Source organism: Atta colombica, unplaced genomic scaffold (assembly GCF_001594045.1).
Source record: "Atta colombica isolate Treedump-2 unplaced genomic scaffold, Acol1.0 scaffold161, whole genome shotgun sequence".
In the NCBI taxonomy this organism is placed as follows: Eukaryota; Metazoa; Arthropoda; class Insecta; order Hymenoptera; family Formicidae; genus Atta; species Atta colombica.
Genome location: NW_017259252.1, coordinates 498,795 through 510,418, shown reverse-complemented (window position 1 = coordinate 510,418; position 11,624 = coordinate 498,795). Strand labels below are relative to the sequence as shown.

The 11,624-nt window shown below is 34.5% G+C and overlaps 2 protein-coding genes across 2 annotated transcripts in view; one reads left to right on the top strand and one right to left on the bottom strand.

The window, feature by feature from the left end:
* Positions 1-118: 118 nt before the first annotated feature.
* Positions 119-2,753, bottom strand: LOC108685865 (GPI mannosyltransferase 3). Its single transcript, XM_018190873.1, has 3 exons — positions 2,612-2,753; positions 2,315-2,529; positions 119-1,730 (listed from the first exon to the last, which is right to left on the bottom strand). The coding sequence occupies exon 3, from the start codon at positions 1,616-1,618 to the stop codon at positions 119-121; it is 1,500 nt and encodes a 499-aa protein (XP_018046362.1). The 5' UTR covers positions 1,619-1,730; positions 2,315-2,529; positions 2,612-2,753.
* Positions 2,754-7,620: 4,867 nt separating this feature from the next.
* LOC108685863 (zinc finger BED domain-containing protein 1-like) overlaps positions 7,621-11,624 on the top strand; it is a 7,376-nt gene continuing 3,372 nt past the window's right edge. Inside the window, exons 1-2 of the mRNA XM_018190871.1 lie at positions 7,621-9,122; positions 9,484-9,899. Coding sequence (XP_018046360.1) covers positions 7,842-9,122; positions 9,484-9,899 — 1,697 coding nt within the window. The 5' untranslated portion in view covers positions 7,621-7,841. The remainder of the gene's footprint in view (positions 9,123-9,483; positions 9,900-11,624) is intronic.

Here is an 11,624-nt window from a genome sequence, read left to right as displayed (position 1 = left end):
AGTGACGTTTCTCTATATTTATATATATGAAATAAATAAATATAATAAATATAAATAAATAAATAAAATTTTCCCTGCACAAATACTTTTTAAATATTCATTGTACAATATACAAATATTACACACGCTTATATAATAATATATTTTCTCCGTAATTCCCTACCGTTAGTGATCTGTATGTATAAAATTCTTTGGCAATTAACTTATAAGTACGTAAAAATTCAGATATTTCACTCGCAATTTTATCAAATGCTATCACATAAGTCGGTAACATAACTTTCACATTGTTAATATAATTATCTCTGAGCCAGACTGTTGCATTCGCAAAGAACTGATCGGCTTCGTCTATGTAGTTTTCAGTGTTGCTCAAATTAGGCTCGCATGTCAAAAATCTTATTGATATGTTTACATGTAAATGACTATACAATGGCGTGCTGTGACATGGGGTCAAAATCAGCGTATCCGTCAATGAAGTATTTGTACGAGTAATTTCATTTCGCAGATCCGCCATTATCGTTAACGTACCACGTTGGTGAATCATGGAAATGAACAATCCAATTATGATATTGCTGCACATGAACATCGCTATAATCCTTTTACGTACGTTAGCGTTAATGTTTAAATATTTAAGACTAGTGAAACTCGTGCATATTAACAATGGCAAAAGTGGTAAGATAAATCGAAATTCCTTATGAGACAATGACGAGTAGATGAGTAAAGTCCAACAGATTATTCCTAGCATAATCCCTTCTTTAGCAAGAAAAAAAGATTGCTTATATATTGAGTAGAAACTAATCAGGAATGGAAAGAAATGCAACCCAAGCAGCACAGGTAAAGCAGTATAAATATACCATAACCAGTGCTTGATGCCATATGTATTCCCAACATTCTTAAGTACGTTCGTTTGGAAGAATTTCCAAGGAGTTATAACAAACGTTCCATAACAGTAACAATCTACTAATATAGAAATTATGGCGCAAGTAAAACATATTAAAACGCATCGACCAGGCAGTAATTTCTTTTCTAATGCATCGCAACGAATATAACGAAGACAATAAATATGAATATAACACAAAGGAAGCCACATGATTGCAGCGGTGGGTCTTATCATACAGAGAAAACCTACGATCCACATATATTTTAAGCTTAGTCTGGAAATTGCTCTCCCTAGTATTGGATGAATTGATAATGCTATAATAGTACATGCAGTTTCCACTGAGTTTATCAGTGTCCTAGTAGCACAATAATACCAGAATGGATTCAAGCACAAGGAGATAAGCATCCACTTGTTTTTGGTCCATTGGTAAAATCTGTAGTCTGCATAGGCGACAAGAATAGCTTGAAAGACGCGGGGCAGCAGCGTCAACAGCAGTATGTAATCTAAGGAAAGTTTGGCAAGTATCCGATAAAGGATCGCTATGAGAAACGGATACATGTAACTACGAATCATTGTTGTCCATTCCCATGTGAGGTATCCATAACCGAATGCCAAACGATGAGCCACTTCCAGCGACTGCCAGTACTCGTCTGGCACATGAGCAGTCTGCACTACAATTACGCTGATTAATCGCCATAATATCAGAAGCAGTAACAGTCCAAACTCTTTTGATAGATGCATCTCAGATTGACAGTTTCGAATCAGCGTGTGTCATTGGCAATGGATACGTAAGCTTCTTGAGTTTCACACATGTGAAACTCGTTTCCGCGAATAAATAACCAGCTTACTCAATCTAACAAATAAAAAGATAATTGTTTAGAGGTAATTATACAGTTTAGCACAGTCACCTCAAAAATCAATAAAATTAGACATGAAATGAAAGAATCTGGCAGAAATCCGCAAACCAAAATATTAGAGTTGACTCCTATTAGGAAATCTGTCACAGAAATAAAATAAGGACTTCTATAATTGTATTGTTCTATATGGGTTTCGATTTTCCACGCGAAGCGACTCTTACTCCGTCCTCCTGTAAAGGAGTGCACTTCTGTAATTGTACTGTTGCAAAATCGAAACCCAGGAACAGTAATCCCCAGTGGAACAGTACAATTATAGAAGTCATGTGCCTCTTTGCAAGAGGGGAGAAAGGATGAGAATTGCTTCGCGTGGAAAGTCGAAACCCATATGAAACAGTACAATTATAGACCTCTGTGACAGATTTCCTAACCTCAATAGTAGTCAACTTTAATGCTTAATATCTCGGTTCATGAGGCACAGCGATGATTACTTCTGCCAGATTCTTTCATTTCATGCAAAAATGTATCGAATAAGCTTAATTTTACTAATTTTTAAGGTGATTGTACTAAACTGTAAAATTACCTGTTTAGTTCAGTTACATCAGAAGTCACTTCAGAAATTGATGAAATTAAGCTCACTCAGCGCATTTTGGTTCGAAATATCTCCGAAAATGAACGAATCTGGCTGAGAAAAGTGTGAAAAAGCGTTGCTACCTCGTGAGCTGAGATATTAAGTATTAAGGTATAGTTTCATGTCCTACTAAAATAAGCAATTGGAGCGACAGATTTATCCAGCGACTGAAAATTTGAACAGTTTCACTGTATCGACTGTATCGACACGGTTGACTAACCTAATTTATTCTTTTTTTTTATTGCTGACCTAGATAGATAGAGGATTCGGTACAATCAGAATCTAATAATTGTTTAATTCAGCGTATTAATGTTATTGCAAATGAAAAATATGAACAACATATCGAATCTGTCGCTCAAATATCCAATTTAATGCTTCTTGCCCTTTTTCATGTATAAATTGTCGTTCTAATATATAACTTACGACAAAAATCGACACATAATCCGTTTGTCGGCTAGTTTGAGCAGCTCGTGAAAATGCACCTTTAAGGTACATTTTAACGAGTTGCTCTAACCCGCTTGTTTTAGTGATAAAAAAGATCGCATCAAAATTGACGAATATCAAGCGTCCATTTTGACGTGATTTTTTTGCTGAAACAGCCGGTTAAAGCAGCTCGTAAAAATTTATCTTTAATCATTTAAAAGCTGCCGCACAAAATATCTATAACCTTGTATTTATAATAAAGTTCTAATGTCTCCGGCACATTAGCGTGATGTTCGTCGCGCGCGATACGTGATATCCAATGAGTATACAACTTTATCAATATTCTCATTCAAAGGTACTATTATTGGATATCGCATGTCGCTCATGACTAACATCACTGGTATGCCGGAGCCATAAGCCTCAAGCTTATGGTTGAGAAATGGACGAATCATAGTAATCGATTATTCTGCTTGAATTCGTAATTAGTCAATTTCTTATGACTTAAGGCTTAAAAAACTTATTGTAGATCCGGGGTAACAGTAATTTTAAGTATTACATTTTACGTGTAATCGATCCCTATAAAGAACCACAGCACAAAAAAATTTAAGCAGTAAAACTAAATAATAAGGGAATTGACGAATCACAAAAAATCCGTAAGGCCATCGCATAAGCAGCAGCCAATCCAACATGTTGATTTCCTTAAGTCTGTTCTACAATATAGTTGCAAGTCGTAAAGGTACAATTTTATAATATCGCTTGTCACAGCGATAAATTAAAGTCATTAGATTATACCAGGATCCACATTGGGTCAATTGCAACTAATCCTACATTTTCGAAAGTGTCAATCTCAAGGTTGAAGGCGAAAATATATCATCATTGTGTTGATATTAACAATAAAACTCCCTTCAAGATTTTTTTTCAGTTTATCATCAGTATCATGTTGTTAAAGTTAATAATGCCAAGTTGTTGTGTATCTAAACAAAAACATTCCCTTAATTTATCTACTGTCTTGTCGCCAGTGACACCGTTGAAAAGTTGGATTAATCCAACTTTAAGGGTATATCCACACAAACTTGCATAGCCGCATAAACATATGCATAAAGAAAATTATCTAATTACATTTCTCCTATAAAGATACACATAAAATGTGATTGAATAATTTTCTTTATGTATATGTTTATGTATGCGGCTATGCAAATTTGTGTAGATATATCCTTGAGAGCGATATTGCTCTATGTAAAAATTTATGCCCGTATTCATAAGGCTGTGTTCCAAAATTGACTACCAGTACTAAAAAGCTTACGACGTTTACACGACATGCTTTACGCCGAAATTATAATATCGATGTTATGAAACTGGCTAATCACAGTCATTCCATTCTTCAGAGAAGTTATGATTGGCCAGTTTTTCTAACATTGATATTATAACTTCGACATAAAGCGTACCGTCTAACAAGGATATGATTAACACGATGTTGCAAATGCTTTTTTAATTGAAACGTTTTTTAATCGATCAGTTTGTTAAATTTTTTTTTCTAATTGGTTTATCAAATGTTTCAAAGTATTTGTAGCAAAACTTTGACCACAGCCACAAAGGTCTATAGTGCATGTAACGTAAACTAGTATTTTCAATGCTGGCAGTAATTTTGTAACACGGCCATGGTCTTTATATTTAAGACTCCCTTAAATTTATCTTCAGATACTCTATGAATTATTTCATTGACTACTGAGCATCTAAAGATAAATTTAAGAAAGCCTCAATATAAGATATGAGCAATATTCATAATGCGATTCTTATTTTAAAATTGTCTTAATTTAATGTCTTAAAATGCTAATACAATCCTTTGATTGGCTTGTGATATCTTAAGATTGTACTTAAAACAACCTCAAATATAAGAATTAATGATATTTATGAATACCAGCCTACGAATACGAGCATTAAACATAAAATAGATGTAAGTATAATAAGAGTATTTACTTAAGTTATATTCCAAAACATTCTTTCCGAGGAAAATTTTATTTGGAGAGAACATTGTATCTCCTTTTGTAAATCTTAGAATACGGATCGTCGCAAAACTTGATAAAAATATACTTATTCGATATGTTTCTATTCGAAATGAGAGAATGTAGTAGAATTAAATAGAAAAATACGACAGTCTGTCTTACGAAGCAATTATTAAGAAAACGAGTTTTCTTTATCTGAATAGTTATTAGAGCTGCATAATGATCCCATGACGCGTATCGCCATACGCACGTATTCGAGTATCGAAGAATTCAATCAATCTGACATTTTATGTACGCGACAATTTTGTTCCTTACGGTGCCGTCTCATAGAGCGGAAATTGATAACGGAATGGAACTCGCGGAATCATCACGACGGAATTACAGTCATTTCGCTATTTTTGCTATAATTTCATTACAATTTGCGAATGAAAGCACATAATCTCATTACATGCTGTCGATATTACAGCCATTGTTCAATGCGATTGGTTACATACTTTTTGTTTTCTTCATTAATATGGACACAGTAGCAGAATGTTAATGATTTGATAATTAGTGAAGAGGAATGTAAATATTAATCAGTAGCCTACAATTCCATTAATTTTCTTTCTCTGAGAGCGCGTTCACCTTGATGGAAAAGCGAAAAGTGGAAAAAGAGCAGCCAATCAAAACTTTAGCTGATAGTCTACAATTTCGGCTTTTTGTACGACTTACTACCAGTGCGAGGAATTTCTGATTGATCACTGCTTTTTCATCAAGTGAACGCGCCCTTATGTCTCATTAAGTAATAAACGCAACAGCGGAATCAAGTTTTAGCCAATCATGAAATAATTTTATGATTATGTTATAAATGTTAAAAATATTTTACTGCTCAAGAAGTTAAAATGTTTATCAGTTTGTTATATAAAATATATTATTATATTTACATTAAAATATTATTTTTATTATTGTAAATAATATAAAAAGTATTAGAGATTTTATATTATTCCGCGTGTTCCGCTTCCGCTTATTTCGTTCCATGGAACGTAAAGGATTTAGGAATAGCGTAAGAGTCTGAATACAAGAATTGTCATAATACTTACTTAGAGACTTAAGAGCATTCTACAATGTGTTGCAAACACATTGTTTGCTAGTTGAAACGTTTGTCGCGACAATCAATTAGAAGCGTTAATGATATTATTTATGCTTCTGATTGGTTGTCGAGACAAACATTTCATCTGGCAAAGGTTGTTTGCAACACATTGTAGAATGCCTTTTAAGTTGTAGACATAAATAATACATAAACTTTCATGTATGACATACAACTTATTGCTGTGTTTCCAAGAGATAACTACAATTTAAGTCTAAGTAAGTGTTACGATAATTCTTGTGCTTAGACCCTAAAAAAGAAAACAGAATGGCTGTGATTCCGCGAGTTCCATTTTGTTATCAATTTTCGCTCCATAGGACTCCAATCTAAAGTATAAACTTAAGCTGATGAGCCAATGATTGGTTCATTGGCTTAAATTCATGTCTTATGATATATCCACACAACTTGCATAGCCGCATAAACATATGCATAAAGAAAATTATCCAATTGCATTTCTCTTACAAAATTACACCAAAGTTATAACATCGATGTCAGAAAACTGGCCAATTATAGTCATTCCATTCTTTAGAGGAACAGCTATGATTGGTCAGTTTCATAACATCGATGTTATATATACATATAACTTCGGCGTGAATCAAGCCGTGAAAACGTAGTCATAGAAATCTATAGGTGCATTCGTTTGCATTCGTACGCAGCAGTAGCGCAGAGAGTATTATTTAATTCTTGTTTAACACTCGGACTACATTTCAAAACTTTCCGAGGAAGATTTACTCTATATGCTATAGTATATACGTCACGTGTACTATATATTTCGAGTAAATTTTTTTCGGAGAGAAAGTTTTGAAACTTAGCCTCGATGAACAACAAGGATAAAGTAATGTTTCTGCATTAACCGCTGCGCAAACGAATGCAGGGTATGATATAAGGTTTGTTCGCGTGGCATGCTCCAATATGTCATAATATGCTACTATTGCTCTTGCTCATTCCAACGTCTTTGATAGAGTGAATAGAAGCTATGATAGGAGCATGTTGGCGCATGTTGGAGCTTGCGACGTGAATAAACCTATAATAGAGTTCGATCAACGCGCTGCTACAAACGCTTCGAAGCGTTTTTTAATTGGTCAATTTGTAAAATTCTTTCTTCTAATTGGTCCATCAAACGCTTCAAAGCATTTGATAGCGAGACTTTGATCACAGCCGTATACATATACGTACGTACTACATATATACATATGTCTTTCGTCGGTCGCACGTCGTTGCTCGAATGTTCGTTAGCGAGCGTGTCCCATTGCGTCTCATTCGTCATTGCCGCCATTACGGTGTAATACTCGAATCGATCGGGGGCGAGAGGTCTATAGATATAACGATTAAACGATACTTCTCTCGCGAAACGAACGGGTAGAAAAGTCGATATCGCATCGTCGCAAGTAATAAGTCGATAGCTGATCGCGCGGAGGCCATCGTTGCCTTTCGACGCGAGGGATTGAATTGAACTTCGATAGCCGCGAAAAAGAGTGTGGAACTGAGGCGACGTCGGTCCTGAAGTGTATGTGTATTGTATACGTGGGGAGAAATTAGATATATCGGAGCAGTGCGTTCGCGCGGTAAAATTCTTCGTTGTTCGCAGTTCGCACAGCGCACTCGCGTCTGCTCGCGTCTGCTCGCGTCGCCGGCGCGGCGAGGCGACCGACGCGCGACGCTCGCGCGGCGATGCCTTCTTCCATGGTTCGCAGTCTACACGCGAAATGCGATATGAATTGCATTCGGCATTTTATCCCGATTGATTGATTATACTTAATAGGATTATTGAGAATATTGGATGAGCGATTATTGAAGCTTTCGTCGTGATAGACACTCGCTCTTCACTCTCCAGGCTCTCCTGCCATAAACCATAAAATAATATTATCTACATGCCTACACCGGTGATCGCAGGTGATCGCATGTCGAACATACTTGAGTGTACGGCATGGAGAATAACAAACAAACATTGGTGAACAACCCGGCGGCGAAGCCAGGTACGTCGGACGACAATAAGGATGATATACAAATGGTACTGGCGAAAATGATGGAGGAGAAGCATACGTATACATATAAAAAATTGGTGGTGCCGCCGTCGATGCGAAGTATTTACTGGAAATTCTTTGGATTTCCAGCCACCGACGACGGCGACATTCTCACCAAGGTAAAGATCGTCTGCATACTGTGCAAGACGCAGATCGCCTATAATCGTAATACCAGCAACCTACGTATGCACCTGCAAAACAAGCACGCTCAGGAACTGAGGGACCTCGAATCTTCCAATTTGCCGACTACAAAACAAATCCTCTCGCTGGACAACAAGGAGCGAAAGATGCAGAAGAAGCTGCTCAAGGGCCTAAGCCCTGCTAAATATATCTATACCACTAACGCAGATGGTACTGTTCAGATAGACGGTGATATACAATTTGTTACAGATCCTAACATAAGTCTGTCAAACATGGAGGATGATATCACCATTGGTCAACCACTGAGGGTAATGATCAAGGGTGGCTCTGGTATTAACAGTAACGGCCAGAATGTGGCGTTTCTCATGGAGGAGAACGTCAATCAGTCGGTTGATGTAAAAACTGTGTCGGAAGCTATTGCGGACTTTCTAATTATGGATTTGCAATTGCCCGAGATCGTAGAGGGACGTGGATTCCAAAGACTAGTGGCAACTTTACGTTCACCTTGCGAGATTCCTAGTAAGAACAAGCTGGAAGAAGAGATAATACCTGGAATATATGATACCTTCCGAGAATCAGTGAGAACTTCCTTGTCCTATATCGCCTCCGAACTGGCATTGACCATTGAGGAATGGCGGTCCAATAACAATGAAAATTTCGTTACTATGTCGGTTTATTATCAAAATGATGAAGAGGCTACTTTAGAATGTAAGATTTTAAGCACTTTTCATGCACCGTTAGATTGGGAGGAATCCCATTGGGGAACTGTTGTAGAGTCTCTCTTACGTGAATGGGAACTTAAAGTAGAGAAAATAACAGCAGTGGTTGTTAGTACTTCAAAAACAAATTTGCTCACGGCGCTAACTAATCGTGGCTTCACTGTGGTGCCGTGCTTGCTTCATACTCTGCAAATGTGCGCGCAGGCTTGCTTCGAGAGTCCTGAAGTATCTCAAACATTAGCCAAATGCAGATCGGTTATTGGTGCTATCATAAGCCATCCACGTGCACTTGAAACCTTGACTATGCAAGAACAATTGTCAGAGGTATTTTCGTAATACTATGAATTAATATTTGTCATAAAATATTTTTATCCTAACACGCATATACGATTTAATGTTTTGTGAACCAAAATTTTTCTGCAACAACAAAATATATAACAGTTAAAAAAACTGTTTAATTAGTATAAATAAATATTTTTTTATTATTTATAAAGAATCAAAATTTATTCATTTTGCTGAAGCAACTAAATATTTTTGTTATATAAAACAAGATATCTAGTTGCTGTTAAATGAAAGATGTTTCAATTAAGCAGTTTTGCTAAAAGCTAAATTTTTTTTCTAGCATATATGTATAAAATTGGTAAGTGAAATTTTATAAATTTAATATTTATTGTTCTTATTGTAGTTGGATGAAAATACCATATTCCTAGATTATCCAGCCATATGGATATCTACGTACACGATGCTGGAACAAATAATTGCGCGTCGTAACATGATTGTCTCTATATTAGAAAGTACCGATGGAATAGATCATGAAATGTTTGAAATATCCAACGAACAGTGGAAAATTATGGAAGATATTGTCAATGTTCTCGCGCCGTTCAAAGTTACTATTATGACATTGAGCGAAGAAAAAATGCCTCTGATATCCCTATTGAAACCATTACTTTGGCAACTTGTATCTTCGCATCTTAAAGTGAAAGAATCAGACAGTAACACAGCTAAGACTTTTAAAGAATCCTTATCGGATATGTTATTCGAACGATATGCAGATTACAATGTCACGTTGTTTCTACAAATTGCAACTACTTTGGATCCCAGGTATATTAATGTGAAAATCTTTAGAGCTTAAATACAATGAAAGGAATAAGGAACAAGTTCCTTATTCCTTCCATTATATCTGAACTTTCTGTTTGTGAATGTGTTAATAATAAGTCTGTTTTTTTGGCTGAACTTAGTGTATATTTTTGCTTAACTTAAAGTGAGATAGATTTGATATTTGATGAGATATATTTGATATTTATGATATTTATCGAAAGCGAGAAAGAGAGTTCTAATGCAGTCTATAGTCCCTACTAGAAGTAAGAGATTTTAGTGCAATCTAGTGCAGAAATAGAAAACAGACCATATGTATGTACAAGCATACATATTATATGTGTATTAGGTATGAATAAGTTTCTACTATTAATTTAGATGGCGTTAACAACGGTGTTTAAATTTCTGCACCTAATTAATTTTTCCATTAATAAAGTCACCGATGAGATAATATTAAAAATCGAAATATACGCGTTGATTCTGACCAAATTTTCGTGACTCACCATCAATGGGGTCTGAGGAGCTTGGGGATAATTGAAGAATGATGATGATACCGACAATATATTAAAATTAAAATTAATAAAAATTTATTTGACTTAATAAAAATTTATTGACATAAATATTTCGATAATACATTATTAAATTCGTAATTTTTTATTGTAAATGTTGTATAAATAAGTATGCATACTTTTAATGCTATAATATCTTATATATTGCTGAAAAATTACATTTTTCCTCTGCAATTATCATCTCTATTAATAATAAAACTCGGATGATTACATTAAAATCATAGTTTTTAATAAAAATCGAGTATTATTAAGTAAACATGTAATTTAAACATATGTATATGTCTATGAAACTAATAAATGAAATTAGTACTGTATTATTAATTTCTTACTTTTAATCACTTAAATTTTAACAGATACGCGAACTTCCATAAGCGCCGACCATCTTTAATAGTATCTCATCGGTGATGTAAAGTTGATTCCATTAGTCAATTTGTATTTCGAAAACTGTATAACAATTTGCAGTTATACGTGTTTGATTAACTGCATTTTTAGTTAAGGAGGTACGATCGAAAAATACTTCGATCTATCTAAAAATTACAGAATATTATTTAAAACGAAACTAATACTATATTAAAATTTCAAACCGATTGACCATGTAATTTTTAAGAAAGAAAGAGCTAAAATTAGAGTTTTATGGCATGATGTCTTATGGCAAATGCATTGAATGACCGATTATTACATAATTATTTACTTTTAAAATGCTTCGATTTACATAAAAAAACATAAATAATTAGAACAAATCTTTTTTTTATAGCCTTATAAGAATTTTAACTCTTCACTCGTATAATTTATTTGTATACAAGCAAAAAGCTAATGAAAGCATGCCTATTTGAGCATCTAAAAAAATATACGCAGAAAACTTGGCAACACTGTTAACTTTTGACGTTAGAATAGGTTAGGTTAGGTTAGATTGCGACTAGTTTCATTTCATCCCATGACACATGTGTGATTGAATATATGTTTCTTGCTTATAACTTATTGTTATGTTTTTAATTTAAGAAAGCTATAGCAACTGTTACTGCAAAAAATGCAGTAAAATATATTTGAAAATATATATACTAAAATATGAAAAGAAACGATAATATATAAATGTACATGTATTAATATACAAATAATATTATCCACTAAATTTATTCAATATATAACTAGGAACATAATCCTC

What these genes read in the sequence shown, in the direction of transcription:
- LOC108685865 (XM_018190873.1), bottom strand. Translation starts at nt 1,618, where the DNA reads ATGCATCTATCAAAAGAGTTTGGACTGTTACTGCTTCTGATATTATGG.